The sequence below is a fragment of the Odontomachus brunneus genome, unplaced genomic scaffold (genome assembly GCF_010583005.1).
Source record: "Odontomachus brunneus isolate Ranch 3 - 2012 unplaced genomic scaffold, Obru_v1 Obru_scaffold_178, whole genome shotgun sequence".
NCBI classification, from domain to species: domain Eukaryota; kingdom Metazoa; phylum Arthropoda; class Insecta; order Hymenoptera; family Formicidae; genus Odontomachus; species Odontomachus brunneus.
Genome location: NW_022639628.1, coordinates 410,066 through 429,033, shown reverse-complemented (window position 1 = coordinate 429,033; position 18,968 = coordinate 410,066). Strand labels below are relative to the sequence as shown.

Genomic DNA, 18,968 nt, shown 5'->3' with positions numbered 1-18,968 from the left:
CGCGTTCAAAAGAAGTCGGGAGTGATGAGTCACGTGAGTTGTGCGAGTAAACATACCGCGTGAGATATGTAGAGATGTTATGATCGACGTTTAAATCGAACCAATAAGGAGCGGACACAGGAAATCATAAGGTGACAGGATTAACAATAAAAGGCGCGGAGAGGTACGGTGAGAGGGCTCTCTCTCTTTCTCTCTTGCTCGGGTCTCTCTGATCGGTCTCCGCGGAAAATTTAATGTTGTATCCCGATATACGAAATATATATTCTGGTCACAAAGAACGAGCTGATTAGTCTTTAGCACCTGAAAGTTGTATTTTCCCACTTATTTCTCCCTCTGCTCAATAGATCCTACAGTATGGAAAATATATAATCGAATTAAAAACATGGAATGTTATAACAATTTCAGAAATGTCTCATTAATTTAAATCGAAATCAATAATTCCACTATAGATAGTCCAATAAATTTATCGTAAAGCGTCATTAACAGATAATTGATAATTTATCAAAATATGATAATTAACTGGTACCATCACTTAGTATAAATATCAAAAAGTTACGTAAACCTAAACATGAATAAATTTTATTCAGCGCAATTTCATTTGCTCATAATTTCCGAAAAAATGACCAAAATTCAAACCTTTTTTAAATTTATGTAGAAGACATCAAGGAATGAATTTATAAATTTATTTATGAATTTTTGTGCGATTCAATAAAGTTAAAAAAGTTATAATAAAAAAACAAAACACATGTTTTTAAGAACAATCATGTTTGAAAAGTTGGCCTAGGTGAATTTGTAGCCATATATATGTTGGGCTTCCTTGATTAACAAAATAACATAGTAAAAATGCGTTTATTCCGCGCGACAATTGTCAATATTTAGACAATTTAGCCATTATTGCGAAATGTCATTTAAGATCCGATAGTAATGGCCCTAATCCATCAAGGGAATCACCAACGGACTGTTATGATTGACAGCATATCAGTAGTATCCGATGAAGCGTCTTAACCGCCCCTATTCACGGTCATCACCCTATCTAGGATAATCGTGAGGTTAAGAACGGGAGATGGAACTGGTGCAACCTATTTCTGTTCGGCGAACGGGACAGACGCAATGAAGCGAAGTCATATATCGGTGTCAGTGTGCAAATTTGCATACTTGGCTAACGCGGAATAACGTCCCGTCGCTGTTAACATCATTCGTACCAAATGTTTTTGAGAGTCAAATATTTTATCATTGACTTTTCCCGAGACGAACGTTCTCGCGTTCCGGAGAGGATATCGTTTTAGTTTGTCGAACTATTTTTCTGTCAAGAAGAATTCATTTGTTTACACATTGCGATGAAACCCGGTAGAATCTACGACAAAAGTTCGCGATTGTGCGCGGATGTGAAGACAATTCCCACATGACGTTAACCAGTATACTTATCTTGAAGCATTTCCCCGTTCACAAAAGAATGATAGTCACGAAGAGAATTCACTGATCTATGCAATTTCTTTTTAAACAAACGCAAGATTAAAGAAAATACAGATATACCTCGTGGATTTTCGTTCTTTTCCGTCATACGGCGAAGAGCATTCTGAATAATTAAGCACTATTCTTCTCAATTCGGGAAGACGTGCAACCGCAAGGGAAATTGACAGTAATAATTAAGTGATATGGACGCTTAAAATATCTCAAATGTAAAACTGGATTGTACGTAAAAGTCACCTAAAAGGGTCTGCGCGTCAGTTGTGCTACTATCTCTCTATTCCAGAAGCATTTCACATGTGTGTGCAGTATTGACTCGATTTATTCCTGACCCGATTATATCTTGAAAAACGGCTTTCGACAGTTCCGCGCGGGCTCCCCTCGCTCTATTCCCTGACGCATCGACAAATATTTCGTAGTTCGACTGGCTCCCCGGGAAGACTGGAAGTGTATGCAATTTCCGAATTCTACGGGGACGCATTCACGAGTGATCCTGCAATCCACTTACACAGCATACCTTTTTACTCTGCCCTCTCCCGATATTTGCATCATCAATATTATACCATTTCTTTCCATCGCCACTGTAATTTTTCTTTCGCCGATGTGCTTCGCGGATTTCAGCTTACATTGCATATATTCTATCCTGGTGCGAACAAGATCGCGCTGCCAGAACACAAATAACATATTATTCTCGATTTTTCTTTAAAGTGATACCAAAGTGGATGCCAAACTCAAAAAATATTGATAACGTAGATCGTCAAGACATGCCAGATAAATACTGACACGCTACTCCTTTCATATTTTCCATGCATATAAATGTTCTGTAAAAATTATGTTGCTTTGTTTCGTCATTTTTCAGAGCACGCATATATCTTTCCACAAACTTTTTGTCTATTTTTAAGCTTCTAAAATTCGGTTGGCGAGATACAGCAATATTTTTTTTAGATTTTTCTGTGCAGGTCAAACACATATTTGGTTAAACCGCGGAACTTTTATATTATGCAAATATTTATGCTAAATAACAGTTTAAAATGTCAATTTTTAAATTTTTTATCGTTTCCCTCAATATCGCTCCCATTGAGCAACGGTCAATTCATTTTTATATGTATTTTCATTATGTAAAAATATTTATAATTTCGTATAATCATATAATACATCTAAATTTTGCAGAAAAAGATTTATCATTTATAAAGTTTTTAAGTATGACATTCCCTTAAGAGTGAAGTTTTCGATAATTAAGTATATGCTACATGCATAATGGACAATTTTAAAAATAACGCTCAAAATATCTCTTACGCCGTCGGTTCGCTCCTGTGGCAAAAATGCCTCGACAGATCAAAAAAACCCCAATAAGTGACAAATTTAGCACGTATCTTATCGACTCCCGTAGCTGTTTACGAAAATATCTAGTATCGTCAGAGGCATTAGTTTTGTGCTTGGCAGTCTATTTTCCTTATCTCAGAATAGCGAGGAGATAGGGTATGAAAACATGAAATGTACGATGAAAAGATAAAGGCTACCAGTAGTTGTAAATATTAGCGATATCGCGAAATGAACGAGACATTCTTATCGGCATCGAAAGCGGCGTTTCTTTCAATTTTTCACTGCTTACCAAAGGCGGAACTTCGCCGGCGACTAGAGAGAAGCACGCAATCACGCTGCGATTGAATTCGAGCGTCTGGAACGAAGTTTATACCGAAAAAAATACGAACGAAAACTTACTTGATTACGACACGTTCGGGTATACCCGGGAATTTACGGCATTACTGACTTCTCCGGATATTAATTTTTCCACTGCGGTACTGGCTCCGCTCACTCGCGAATCGCAGAGATGAACAATCGATAGTCACGAAGCGGATCGATGAATTTTGACGATATTAGTTGGCTGCGTAAACTACAAACGCGATCCGACGAGAGATATCAATTTTACTTGCTAGGATTTTGCGAAGGAGAAAATAAGATTTTCGTTGAAATCTTGTTATTGCGAAAGTTACGGGCGCAAACGTAATTTGCGTAACTGTAAATATGTAACTAACAGTAAATGTAACTAAATACAAGAATCATAAGGAAGCTGTCTGCTCTGATTATACCGCGGCAGTTCATTTAACTGATTTAAACGTCTCTTTGACACCAAAGCGCGAACACTGCGCGTGTACATTTATCATCCGTTCTTAATTCAAAACTGACAAAATAATGGCACGTACCTGAAATAATGCGTTTGGCGGCTCGTCTCGATACAAATGTTGTAAAGGGCAATGAACGCGAGCGGGCGGATGGGCGGGAGGCGCGGATGAGAGGAAAACGGATGAGTCAGGAAGCGAGCAAATACTTATGAGTTATGAGTGTCTCGGAAGTTCGCAGCCGATTGTCGATTTGGATCGAGCGTTTCAATCTCGGAGTTTAAGAAGCCGTGGAACAGAATGCAGCACGGAGACCAGGCAAAGTAAGTGGAGGAGGAAATTGAGAGGTGATCGAAGGTACGTGGAAACTTCGAGGAAGAGTGCACAAGCGAGAAGAATCGGGGAGGGAGAGTTCCCGTTGGGCGAACTATCGCGGAATTATTAAGAGCGTTTCTCTGTTTACGGCGCTCTTCCAGATCCAACAACTATTCTCGGTACTATCCGGGGATGAACGGACTCGTTGCAACCGTCTCACGACTAGCTAAGCGATTTTCATGATTTTTCGAATCCTCCACCGCGCATTTCGGTGAAAGGCCGTCCTCGCAGACATGGTCCAACTAGTTTACTAAATTCGAATTGAATACAATTTGATTGAATAGTGGAATATCAAGTTCGCGTTGAAAATATTGCCGGCTGAAATTACGATGGTAATTATCCGCGATAGATTTCTGAGCGACGTAAAATGTTACCATTTGCGAGTTTTCCTTAATAAATTAATAATTAATAAGTTTAATAAATTTTCTTAGTAAACACAAATGCGCCGATAAATTGAAGAGATATTTATCCAGAACAGAGCCTCTCTCTCTCTCTCTCAATAATTTAGTCGCAAAAACGAAATTAGATACGCCTATAATTTAACAGAGGAACATGTTATTAAAATATTTCATTATATTCTTCCGATATATTTATATTTGCAGATCAGATATTTTTCATTACGTGTTTCTATACTAAATAATTCATAATCATCAATAATAATCACTAAGATATTATTAATGAAGTATTAAAATAAATGACATTATTATTATATAAAATTGATATTTTTTATTAAAATGCTAATTCTGTGCAGAACTAAATATTTAATTGCGAATAAACTTGTTTTTCTTATTTCTGAAATAAAATAGCGTAATTAATTATAAAATAACACGCATTTACGAGAGACAAATATAACGGAAAAGCTGTCATAGGCAGTCTATAGAGAAAATTTTCAAAGAAATAGAAATCGTGAAATATTTTTTTTACACGGATAATGTACAAATCGTATTCAAGGCATGATTAGTTCTACATAGTCATGTCATTTCGCGGAAACAAGCGTGAGATTAACTTTTCGCGCTAATTATTCTAATAGCGGCAAGCCGCTAACTGAATTAAGCGAGTGAATATTAAGGATTTCCTTGTGTGCACGAATTCAAGCGGCCGAGCATTAATTGGACGTCTAACTTTCTTAATCGTGATGAAATATGCAAACTAAACGAGTACGTAACGCGTTGCTAAGTTGCGGGGAAGATATCACGCTTGATGGTACTACACACAGTGCAGGATAAAGCCGAGATCTAGGAAGGAAAACTCTCGAGATACTGATATTCGCGGCGCCACGAAGTCGTATCTACTCCTTCGCTCGCCCCCTTGCTTTCCCGAGACTGTCTTCTATTTGTCTTTCTCTCTCTTTCTCTCCTCTTTCCTTCCTTCCTCTCTCTCTTTCGCTCTATCTATCTTTCTCTCTTTCTCTCTTTCTCTCTTTCTCTCGATATATATGCCTCCGTTTTCCCAAGTCTCTTATTGCGTTACCACAGTAGTCTGATTTCCTACAGCGTGTAGAATCAGTCGGGGTAGCCGACCTCACTTTTCACCGGAGTAGAGCGAGCGCGCTCGTGCGATGTAATCAGAAATAGGAAAACGAATGATCGTAAATAGGTAGACGGACATTTAAGCAAGTGTCGGAAGTAAAACGTTTGTAAAGTTTGCGCAATATATCTCGTTCGTTTCTCCAGAGGATAATATGATTTATAACGCGCGATTTATTTTTCTGACGATTTGATACGTTCTCTCGAAGATGAAAGGGATAACGTCGTTATTTCGTTACCACTTTCTATGTGTTTAAGGTAATCAATGTTTTAGAAAAGTTTGAAGCTTCAATCACGCAATTACGCGAAGGCGCGAACAACGTATCTGTTTAAGCTGTAATTAAGAGATTACCTAACGCAATTTGTATGCTTTTATTAACGGTGAATTCTCTCCGCAACTTTATTGCACGACGAATGACTAAATATCCATTTACTAAAGCGAAATCGACACGCGAAAATAAGATGATCAAACAAGTGTAATGAAATTCTAAACCAGCAATATGTTTACAAGTACAAGGAACAAAGAATGTTGAGAGTTTTAAGATTTATGGCGGGGGAGGGCAAGAAGAAAGAAAGAACTGTCGGGAGTTTCCTTTGTTGTGGAAGTTACTTGGCTCCATTTATTCACTCTCTTCTTTCGTCACTCGCCCTTGACAGAGGAAGGAAGAAGAAAGCCCACGGGAAAAGCCGGATTTTCCGAGACATCCTCCTCACGTGACAAACGTTATATACCGGAACGCGCGTTGCGATATTGTCACGGAAATGTTCCAAAGATTTGGAGTACACAGGATTCGTAACAGATGAACTCTTCCTCTCTCCCTCTGACGATACGTTCACACGTATGCGTGTCGTGCAAAACGCGAGACGAATCTGACGCATTTCCGCGTCTACAGTTATGAAATATTTCTGTCTATATATTTTGCTCAGCCGTCGCTGGAGGACGATTTTAAAGGGGGGAAAACGGTAAAACACCGTAATATAATGATTGTTCGTATCGTCTGTAGAGGCGAACGAGAGACGATGGCGCGGAGAATAATGTACGAGTATCAATGTTACGCGCAGGATCACACCACCGTTTCGGCGAGCCACGCTAGCTATTAAGCAACGTTGGCATGCGCCAACATGAAGCACCGGCGGGAACGTAAATCACGATATAAGAGCAAACTTCTTTCATGTTATAATTTCTCGCGGATGAAACTCGCATCGCGGATGAATGGTGAGCATGCACGAACGACTCCAAGTCCCTTCTCACGGCTCGATTCGTTTCCTTTTAAAAGAGAGCTAGACACGCCCGGAAGATTTACTGAAAGGATGAATACGGACGATTAACCAGTGAATTTCCTGCATTTCCGTGCGCCTCTTTTTGCTCGTATTTCGCGTAAGTTCGATCGATTTCGGCGGAGAACGACGGTCCTCGTCAGCGCGACTTCGTCACGGTCGGTGTCGCAGCCGTTGCGTGAATAAATAATTTCCGCGCCGCAAACCGTGCGTATCACTTTCGATTTTGCGAATGTTAACATATTCTGTTTTTTTTTCGCGTCAATGTACGTCGGCAGCCGTATCGAGCGCGAACATCGATTTTCTTCCCTCCAATTTGCGACGCTCACTCACTCGCGACCGGCTGTTGCTCGAAATGACGGCGAATTTTGTAGCATTTTAAATGTAATTCCCGTTGACAGCCGTACGCTTCTGCACGCATTGTAGTTTTCTCCCAACGGTCACTTCCCTCGTAAAATAAATGTTAACTACTCATTGTGCGTGGAAGGGAGAGTGAGAACTAGGTCGAGTACGATAGCTGAAAGTTATATTTTTACATAGTTCCCTTCTGTGTTTTGGAGGGCTTGCATGTTGCAAACTTTATGGCATACGCGCGAACGAAATTAATAGGAGAGAGGAAGCGCCCGCGTGCTAACAACCTGATTGAAGAATCCACTTGAACCGAATTCAAACGATGTAACCGACAGTCCAACAAATATTAAACAATTCACCGCACGCAAACAAACTGTCATTTGTATTCGTGGTGTATCCGAGATGCCGTAGACACGTAGCGGGTTATACTCGTGACATTAATTAATCAGTAAAACCGATTTGTCCAAGCATCACTTAGACCCGACGATGTCTTTGTCAACTGGATGCCCTGAAGAGCAAGGAAAACGTTAGCAGAGAACGATTTATCGTAATAAACCTTTCAGCAAAACTCCCTTTACCCTTATTTATCCATCAAATTAACGGACGTTGATTAGGCCGGGTAGCGCAGTTTGATCTAAGAAACTCTTCGTAGTCAATTAATCACTGTCTACGCCATTTATTACTTTCACTTAAAGATTCTACGGAAGTTCCGGGTTTATTTATGCGCTGAGCACTCTTCGTTATGTAAGGCCAGACTTAATAAATCGTCTATCACTATCGCATATATGTAAGGTTCTTAACTGATTTTTCATGTTGAATATTGATCAACGAAAACATCGAAAAAAATCATTGTCTGTAACACTTTCATCGGGTTTTCGAGTTTGAGTACATTATATACTTTTGCAACTACATAACCCTCTCAAGTTTTGAATCTGTTGAAATAGAACCATCCTTGAGTTGAATGATAAGACTCTACCATCCATAATTTTGAATTTCATATTCCTGTGTATCTATTTTTTTTTAAATTGTCAATACTACGAATTGAGTTTTCGATACTATCTGTTGCGATAATATCGCTGTAACAGAACGGATCGATGCGGTTGCAACAGAGCGGTATGAGAAAAGGGAGGCCGTTTGAATTAGAATTCAAAGGGATGATGTGAATTATCTCCCCTCGCTACTTCGCCAGTTATATCCGTATGTTCTCTTTATCTTTGTATTCGCTTTCGCGTTTCCGCTGTCTAAACGTCCTACATGTTCCGCGGCGCATGGTCGTCTCGAGGGCATTCAAGGCGAGAAATCCAATTTCAATGAAAAGGCGGAACAAGAGGTTACGACGCGAGACAAATATCGCGTTTCAGACGCTACACGACCGCGTGGTTATGTACGTGTTGCCTGCGTAAATTGCTGGATCGTCGCTTTATTCGAGAGAATTTAACCGATTTATCGCGGAAACGGGAGAGAGTAAAAGCATCACCGGAATTCTGTTTGTCTTCTTGATATTAACACAGTGCTGCTATTCGGTCGGCAAACTATTATACCATTAAGATGGAATTTAAGAAAACTCTTGAGAATTTATTTTTAACAGTAAAATCAAGATTAACGAATAAAATCAACACTATGTATATGTATGATTAAAAATTGTTGAAAATAATATTACTTATTCTTAAAGAATTGCAAATAACATACTTCTTCCTTTATAATGTTTTTTAACTTCACATTAGTATAGCAAAGCAAAGTACCAATAATTTGCACTGTTCATCCATGTTAAACAGCAGATTCAACTAGTCTTGCTAGCGCTTGCTACCACAGTGTTGCTAGTGTTGCAAGCGTTTAAACACTTCAGGCACATTGCTTAACAACAATTGTACTAAATACACGGATCTCATTGCTACTTATCATCCATGGAAATCATACCAGAAATTGGATAGTTATTTTATGATATAGAGTACACGCGTACATCTTTACTCTTATGTGTTTGAGGAAATTATTATATATATATATATATATATATATATATATTATTGTAATATTATATAATATAATATTGAGGAAATTAATGCATTTATATATATTTCTTTTCGGATTTACCGTTTTTTGTAATATTTCTTTTTATGACATGAAGTCTTCCGAATATCAAATTATTGATTAATATTTTAATAAAAAATAATTAAACTTTTTGTAACTATTGATGCATTGATATAGACATATCGGTTTAAACTATTACATAAAGTTAAATTATTTCTCTTTCATATATGTGTGATCTAAAACATAATCTCTCATGAAATTCAATCGAATATATTGACGCATTTGAGATTATTACTATTTCCATAATTTAAACGTTGAAATTATGGATTCAATGCAAAACGATAATGTAACGCTATAAATTCACTACAATCTTCATTTGCTAATCTGATTGATAGACTGCTAATTTTCAAAAGTTGGAAAATAAATAATTATGATAATAGCTTTATCTACTACATTATTATAATTTGCTCAACAATTAATGTATAAATGCACAATGTATAAATACACACATATGTTTATAAATTATTGCAATATAACTAACATATTAATCAAATGAGATAACATTTCCAAATATCCCGCGTCCAATAATTAGGACACTTGGCTATTGTTTCGAAGAGAAAAACTATAATGTATTATAATAACTATAATAAACTATATACACTTTGTAAAATGAGGTAAACATTTTTAAATCCTATGTGATTTTAATTAACGTATTGCTAAAAAATGTGGCCTATGTTCAATAAGATTTATTTAAATGAGATGTTGTAAGGTGAGTATATTTGTTAGCCAAGACCTTTATCGGACAACTCATCGGAGTTTTATCAGTAACACGATAACGGATGTTCGTGCATTATGAGTCTGTAATCTGATGTGCTAAGTAGCTAATGTGTCTCTATTATTTTGTGGTTACAAGAAGAGCACCACTAGTACTTTTTACGACTGCCAGAGTGTGGTATTGCGTTACATGATTAAGTTTCGTAAATTGCCTATAAACACGATAACGTCATAATAGTCATAGCAAATTATACGGTGTATTCCGCGATTTTATATTTCGTTTAAAATATAAATATATTTCACTGACGACTTAAATATTATATTACTTTTTACAGATATTTTTTTAACATGAAATAATACTTTTAACGAAAAAAAAACAGTATGATTGACCCATACGTAAATTTGTTTCAAATTCAATATTGAAATATGTAGACCAATCGTATTGTTTTTCCCGTGGACATATTTAACCGTATGAAATTGAAATATATTAAAATATATAATCTGTCGTATATATAATATTGCGATTTAAAAAGCATCACAAAGTGTTGTCACAAGAAATCTGATCGTTTTTACTTTAATCGAGATTTATCTCTACGTATTTTTTATTGTTATAAAATGTGTTATGTTGAATACATAATATAAATCAGTTTCTTTATTTAAATGATTCCGTCTTTCGCAGAGAATAATACTGGTGAATAATACTGGTCTTTATTTGATAAAAAGAGTGAGCGGGAAATAAGCGGAGAGAGAGGAAAAGGGCCAAAAAGAAGTAGGTGAAATCAACGTGACCGAAAGAGTATTTCCCGACCCACGCGTGCCTCGAGGCGTTTCTCGAGTGCAATAATTATCGTCGGAGACGTTGCCGACGAACGTAGTCCGCGACTAAACTTTCAGAAAAGTTAGATTTGGGAAGCTCTCAGGTACGCCAAAGTTTTCGGGGGAGCAACTTGCGAGGGATGAGGAAGGACAACCTTCGGAAAGTGTCAGGACAAAATATCAAGTCGCGCGTCTAGTTCGACCGTCGTGCTTGACAAACTTTTCCTCGCTCGATACAAAATGATTCAGTTTCGAGAGAACTAGGAAATGATATTTCGGTATTGCGACGTCAAATCGATGCAGCACGGCGGAAGAGGATGAATAAATAATATCGGACGTGCCGAGACATACGCGTGAGCAAAATATATCTGTTTTGTTTTGAGCGTAGAGAAGTACGTCGCTTTCAGATTCAGACTCGGATTCATATCAGAATCGAAAGGATGTAATTTAAGTTTTCGAGCGCACACATCTGGTAAAAGACACCAGTATAATGCAATACCAACGTAATACAAATGGATATTTGCATCAGTAATTTTTGCCAACTTATAACTCGTCTCCGCGCGTGCGCGAGTTGATCAATTTCAATTTTTTAATTTTTTTATATAAAAAGACAAGAGATCAGCAATTTGACAATAATGATATAAAAGCCGGTAAGAAAGTAAACAAGCCGGTAAAAAAGTGAACAATTGATTTATATTTTACTGTATTCCGAAAAAATAACTTTTTCGAAATTGATAATACAAATTTGCACCACAGTGCGCTTCAAGGGTTAAACATACTCTCAGTTACGCAACTAATTATGTTCATGGAGGGATCACGTATAAAATAATTTTTAACTACTTTACTCTGTTACAAACAAAATAAATCATTATGTATTGTTTTTACGTAATGCATCTAGTGTTCGTACGTAGTTATATGACGTTACTCGTGTTTCCTACATTTAATTCGCTCTTAAATAACCTACCCTCTTATCGCAATTTTATCGTCTCATTAAGTCGCTGCAAGACACAAAAGCTTTACGACGAAAAGCGACATACAACGGAAGTGTGCAAAGCGAGACTGGCTCTTAAAGCGAAATGACAAGTGATAAACTCACCGATTTTGACGACAGAAGGCAGCGCGTGGAGTATTGAGGGCAGCTGAAGAACGAAGACACAGGCTACCAGGCAACCCAGATTCATAGCTCATCTCGAAAACCCACCGCCGCGGCCTCTCGGTGGCCCCTCACACGAACACTACCGCACGAATTATGTTTATGATGGATATGGCTCGACACACTTCACGCATTTACCTAAACACAAAACACAACGTAATCAACATATCAGTCGACCAGAGAATCGGCCGGCTCGCAGTGGCGCGCGTTATATAAAAACTAGTTGTGACCAAAATAAATCTTAATTCTAACGGGGGTGGCGTTCATTCAGTATCATCATCTCGCCCGACTATGCGGGTCTTTCAATTTCTATTCTAAAAATAAACTCGAGTCCGTGTGGCGTGTAGTAAACATAAGAAAATTACGAGCGTATTCCGAGCTACGCACTAGCCACGTTTTTCCTCCAAGAAAAATTAATTTTTTACACAGCTTGTGTGTTAATTAAAAGTCCGCGTTGAAATATCGGCCGGCGGCAGGATATCCGCCACGTTCGCTGTTCGCCGCGCGCAAAATTCATAAGGGTCGGACACGTTCTACCGCGAACGAAGCGCGTTTTTCAATTTACGGTCGGTGAGATCTCGTGGACTTTGCGAGCGGCCGAAAAATTACCATTTTGTGTAAACGTTTGTCGCTTGAAGTCCGATTCAGCGGTCGCTGTCACCTTGCTCGAGAAATCCTACACATGAGACGTTCCTACATGGCGAGTTCGTTGAAATTTGCATATCGTGTATATACCGCGAGTATTGCTCGTGAATTCTCGCGGTAATGGAAAGTGTACTGTCGCTCGCATTATTTTATGTATTAAATTTTGACGACGGTCGGCCAAGGGATTCGAAGGAAGCCTTCCTAAGTTTGCAATTTGATATTTCTCGCGAATATCATCATCAAACATATAATCCAACATTTTGCGCAGTGAAGAATTTCATGAAAAATATTCTGGTTTTTTTGTTCATTTTAATTATATAATTAGTAAAAGTATACAAATGCGAGATGAGGTGGAATTAGTGAGTTAGCTACCATGAAAACTATATGCGAGAATTTTTACATCGTCGTAATTCATGAGTCAAGAGGATTTAATTTAATTATTAATATTTATTGTACAATGCTTATGCACAGATGCTACTTGAAAAATAATGAAAGTTTTTAGGATTATATATAAGTAAACATTTTCAAATATTGCTGTGTTTGTCTGAAACATTTTATATCTGTTTAAAAAAATTATTTTACGAGCACTGAACATGGATGTTTAACGTAACGTATATCATGTGAACTTTGTACTATAACACAAAATAAAACATGTACAAGTGTACACTCGCCGTCGGAAAAGTTGTCTGACTTTCTTTGTAAGTTTAGGAATCTATTCGCGTCTTGTCCAATAGGATAATTTATTTTCCAATAGGAGAAAGCTTCCATTGGACAAGACAAAATTGGTTCTTAAACTTACAACAAAAAAAAAACAGACAATCTTTCCAAAGGCGAATGTATATATAAAGCATGATAATATTTTAATGATTATGAAGTTCCACATTTATTTATAAGAGAGAAAAATTACGAGCATAAAATACGATTGCGTGATATATTTTAAACATTTTATATTAATTTATACTTTGCATATATATCTTTGTAATTAATTTAACGTATTTATACACGAGAAAAAGAGAGAAAGAGGGAGACAGAGAGAAAAATAATACTTTTATATTAAACATATTGGTAGCAAAATTATCAGACGTGACGACTCCATTTTCCATAATGTTACCACGTAATATTCAGAATATCAGTTATTTAATTGCTACTACGGTTTCAGTAACACAAAGGTTCGATCGGAGCAGATTTCCAATTAACGTCAACTAAATTAACTCTCGCTCCTTCGCTCCTTTCCATACATCTTTTCCTGAGTAAACAAAATGAAGCCGCATGCATTATTCAAACTTTGCATTCCGTTCTTACTTAGGCGCTTCTTGCTCTCCACTACTGTCTCATAAATCGATGAAATTACGAAATAACTGGTCTGTTTTGCCGCTGACGGTAGTGGCGGTGGCGGTGGCGGTGGCGGCGCGCTCGCTGCCAGCAAACGCCCGCGTTATTTGATTTTAATTCAATGTCATGATTTCTTCGCGAAACGGGAACAGTTTGTGGAACTTGCGCGCGACTCGCTCCCACGACGGCGCTGCGACGCTTTAGAAGAAACAATGGCACGACTTTTAGTTAAGCGGCGATCCGATATCGCGCGTTCGCCGCATTGCGAATCGCGCGCGCAGACTTGCTGGCGACGACGACGACGATGGCGGCGGGTTCGGCGATCCCACGTATTCGCGCAACGCGATTCTTTCGTCCGACTTTTATGAGGGAAGAAGTGCGTTTGTTACTTCCATTTTCCGGCGTGGACTTACGGCCTGAGTAATTGCCACTCTTTTATTCGAGCCGCGCCGAGCTTTGCAATGTCGCGGGAAGAAGGGAAACGTTGTACAGCGAATAATAATCCCCCGGAGAGAGATATAACTACACGTGTTGCGGTGAGTAATTTTTTCACTAGCAGTGACGAAGAAGTCGGTAAGTACGAGGCTCATTTCAATTTCTTAGACGTAATTAATTTAAAACTCTCGTGCGCACTTTCCGCCCGAGTTACATCTTCCCTCCTGTCATCGCCGTAAATTACTGCCCCTTTTCGCACTCATGTCTCTTACTTGAATGCTGCAAAGTAACTCTCTAAAGCTTGCGCTTGGAGTTTAAGAAAATGAAGTCGTGAAAGAAAGTTGCGCCGAAATGCACGGGGATCCGCCCAAGAAACGCAATCCGAAGTAAGAGATTAAACGTTATCGTATAATTAAAGCGAATTAATTCGCGCGCGAAAATCCTTCTCGTCGTAGGAATCGCGACGTAATCGGTAATTTGTAATCTCGCAATTAGAATGTCGTGGGGCGAAAGGCCGCGAACATCTGGAGGGAAAATATATCCGATCCTCCCTTTTGGGGCTCCACTACTCGCGAAAGACTTGAAGGGATAGGAGCGGGAAACGCGGCGAAGGCGGCTGTTAAACGAAATTCTTCCGATTCGTTCTACGTCGCGTCCAGGTTGCCTTAATCGCGCCGCTTTATTCGACGATAATTCGTCGCGTCCGTGGAAACGCCTTAATGGCATAGGAGAAGCGCCGCGCGGAAGTGCGCGCCGGAGCCATGAAAATGGCGATGAAGAGGGCGAAGAGTCAACGGGTGGAACAAGCAGCGGTAGAAAGAGAGAGAGGGAGAAGAGAGCTACGGGAGCGGTACTTTAAATAATATATATATATGTTTTTTTTTCGTTCCCCCTTTCTCTCTCTTTCTCTTCTCGCCCTTTGCCTCTCTGTCTGACCGCCCACCGGCTTTTGTGATTTATGGTAGTCCTAAAACATCTTTGCGATATCGCGTCATGCCCGACCTTCCGAGAGGAAAATAGGAGGAAAGCGACTCTCGCTAGTGAATCTCCCTTCCGGAATTCTCGTTAACACGATCGTTTTCTTCGCCTCTGACATGTGGACTGTTCGGGGGAAAAAAACCAAACCGAAAAACTGAACCGAACCGAGAAACGCTTACCAAGCGAGAGCGATGCTCTCTCTCTCTCTCTCTCTCTCTCTCTCTCTCTCTCTCTCTCTTTCAACATTTTCTCCGTTCCTTTCTCATTTTAAAGCGAATTCGGATCTATCGATTCACTATTTCGCCCGGGTAATAGGTGATCGACTATAACGTCGAGCCTACCTTGATCTCTGTGATACTTTGCGCGGTCTGTCAGCAGAATGTAATTCTCGCTTATACGGGCGAATTTATAGGCAATCCGATAACCGGGAGAGCGTTATTTGTGTACGATATCGAATGAATGTAGCAGTGTATGTCCGAAAGCCGCCCGCATGAGAAACTCGCGCGATTCCATGGAGTTTTTAAAGCGGCGCGATCTTAGCGGAGACACGATAAAAACTCGATAAAGGGTGACTTCGTTCCTTGTTCCTGTTGTTCCTCGACACACTCGACCGTCCTTTTCTCGATTTTCCAGCGCTCGGCGCTCCGGATATCGGTGTCGTAACTTCGTCCAATCATTTCAAGGCGCGATGCAATGAAATTTAATCGTTTGCGCCGCCATCAGTGAACGCGCAAAGCTATCGGAGTACACTTTGCTCTAATCCACTCGCTCTCGCGCTCGAACATCGTGAAGAATAGATTGCCATTTATCTCAGAGAATGGAAACTTAAGGACAATGCACGTTTGCCGTGTGTTTGAACAATCCTTTCGACACGGAGCAGCTGCTATTATCGGTATTTCTTTTCTTTTCTTTCATGTTTAGAAATTCTAGTAACGAGCAGCTAGAACATTGTCAGTAGACTTGCACGTTGCAGTTACCAACCGCGTTATACACATTAATAAACTATATTGTTAATATGCATAATCGATAAGTCTCCGTGAATTATTCAGACGTCTGCAATTCACTTTAAAATAATTATGATTATCTTCAATTAGCGAACCGCTTCCTGCACCAAAATCCCTCTGGCTTTATTATTTAAATGCAAATACAATATAATCATGCGATTCGATTTTATTTGCACTGATTCGATTGTAGTTGCACTGTGGCAATAACGAGCGGCGTATATTATACTTGAGCTTTAATCTTCATCGATTTTATGATCGTGTTATTGTCAAAGGAACTAATAAACGAAAGTAAACGGTGCCAAGCAAACGCACAGTAACGATACGCGATTCCTTTGTTAAACATGTAAACACAATCCGTTTCAAAACAATATAGTTATAGAGATCTGTCAATATATTAGGAGCTCTGATAAATAGAATGAATAGAACGTAATGTCACGTTATATACGATCGTATATACGATTTATTATTGTACTTACGTATTTGTATTATACTTCCGCGCGCGCACGCGTTATATGTTCAGCTTTTTGACTCCATTTAACAACTCGCATAGGAAATAACCGAAAATGGTTATTTCTAAAATTATTTCATTGTTAGCAAAATTTCGCATCTAGTCATTAATTTTACTTAGCTTCGTTATCTATTTCGTCTTCGACAAAACATTATTTTAATATAGAATTATGTGTATAAAATAATAATACTTATTCACCCTGCTCAAAAACGCTGCTCTAAAAAATATGCTGCTTTATATATATTGGCACATTAATATAGGTATATAGAAAAAAGTCTTAGTTTATGCAACTAACTAAAAAGACTATACGAAAAACTCGCTGATGAGAAATCATATTTTTGTTACTACGATCGAAAATATTTATTTGAACATTTAGTTGCATTAAGGCTTGGTTGAGATAAATGAAAGCAATTAGTTACGTAGAAATCTCCTACAAAAATCTTTCTGTTTTTACAACTAAATTTTTCATTTCGTCGTTACACAGGTAACAGGAAATTCAGTTATACTAACGGAGTTAGTAACGGAGTCGCGTTTTTCTTTCCGTGCATTTTAATCACACAATTTTCGTGATTATGCGTAAAAAATATAAAAATTCTAATTTATTAAAGTTCACGGCATATAATCTACTGACAGTACTTTAACGTGAATTAATTGAATCACGGTTTTCAAGTCTGATACGAAATAATCGAAAATTCATAATTTTCCGCTAATAGTTTAAATTATTTGTCACTCTACATTAATTGACACACTTCAGCTGTAATCTCAATTTCCTTTAATGCGCGCAATAGCGCACTGAAGCAATTACACTATCTGCATAGGTAATAGGAGGCATTACACAAGCTTACTCTTGCAATCAACTGCGAGAGATTTGAACATTCCGGAAATTTCATAAGCGCATCGTCAAAATCTACCGACAAATCGGCTACATTTAATTAACACATTTGCAATAATTCATTACAACAGCGTGTTAATGCGAGCAGTATTTAATCAGTAAGTGTAGTACACGGATCTTTCATAAGAAGATATATTTTAAAGTGAATTTTTTACATTTACATATGCTCATTTATGCGCTCTGTATACAATGAATATATCCAACCTTTATATTAAATTTATATTCCATGTTATAATATATGATTATCAGCTGATGGTAATAATAATATAAAAATGGATAATATATAGAAATGATGTCCTTTATCATATAGCTTTACATCGGCTGCGAGTAGAGTAAGAAGAAAATTATTGGGAGACTTGTTCGACTGACAAGGCACGTGACACACAGTAAGTCTAAACTACGAGAACAATTCGTCTCGGTTCGAGAGGCAGTTATCGATTTCACCAACGAACCGTACACAACCGCATCGTGACACGAAGCTTGGTTACCAAATTGGAATAAGTGATTGAGGGCATGCATCGTCCGCGTGGACTGCGCAACTATTCAAGTGTATTATCATAGGAAAATATGAAAAAGCAGTAAGAAATATCACTTTTTTATAACGGCTCAATACACACATGCGCACACACATACACACACATAGATATGTGAGTCTAAAGATTTAAATTCTACGCACCACAATCTGAAGATTATTATATCGCGAACATTAGTTCTCTCCCAATTTCAAAATATTGTTTACATAAAATAATCTTTTAACAACAAAAAGTACTTGTATAAACATAGAAGGAAGGCATAATGGACGCCAAAGTGTCGTTTAATTGTACAATTTTACAGTAAAGCTTCTTCTTTTACATCAAGAGAGATCCTAATATTTCACGATTCATATACTTGAATATCTAGTATTCTCTTAATTAAGCTTCAAATAAAAGAGTCCGTTAAATTAAAAATATCCCGACACTAAAACGATTAGAACCTCGATCAGGGAAAATTAACTAATTAAATAGCTGTTCACTAACCAAGTTTTGCCGGAGCTGTCGCGCGCATCAGCGCAATCCGCTGCCAGGGAGAGCTTGTAGAATTCTCGAAATATCATCGGAGCTTCTTTTCCAAGAGCACACGGATGTCCGACAACGATGCTTTTAAAGAGATCGGCGTATAAAATCATGTGTCATCCTGGCGGCGCGCATAAACATAACCTCTACGAAAGGTCGAATTTTCATCGCGGATACGTAAACATACACCTCCAACCGTGACTGCGGCCGGCGCGCGACTGCCGCCAGCCCGTC

The 18,968-nt window shown here is 38.3% G+C and overlaps 1 protein-coding gene across 7 annotated transcripts in view; it reads right to left on the bottom strand.

Moving 5' to 3' along the window:
- The window catches only part of LOC116851573 (glutamate receptor ionotropic, kainate 2-like), a 173,157-nt gene extending 154,189 nt beyond the window's left edge, over positions 1-18,968 (bottom strand). For all 7 annotated transcript variants that reach the window (XR_004379615.1, XR_004379614.1, XM_032831127.1 and 4 more), the window contains exons 1-2: positions 18,699-18,968; positions 11,832-12,026 (exon numbers count right to left, since the gene is read on the bottom strand). Coding sequence is in view for 5 of the 7 variants with exons in the window: in XM_032831127.1 (XP_032687018.1) it covers positions 11,832-11,916 (85 nt within the window). In the remaining 2 variants the exon portion in view is untranslated. The remainder of the gene's footprint in view (positions 1-11,831; positions 12,027-18,698) is intronic.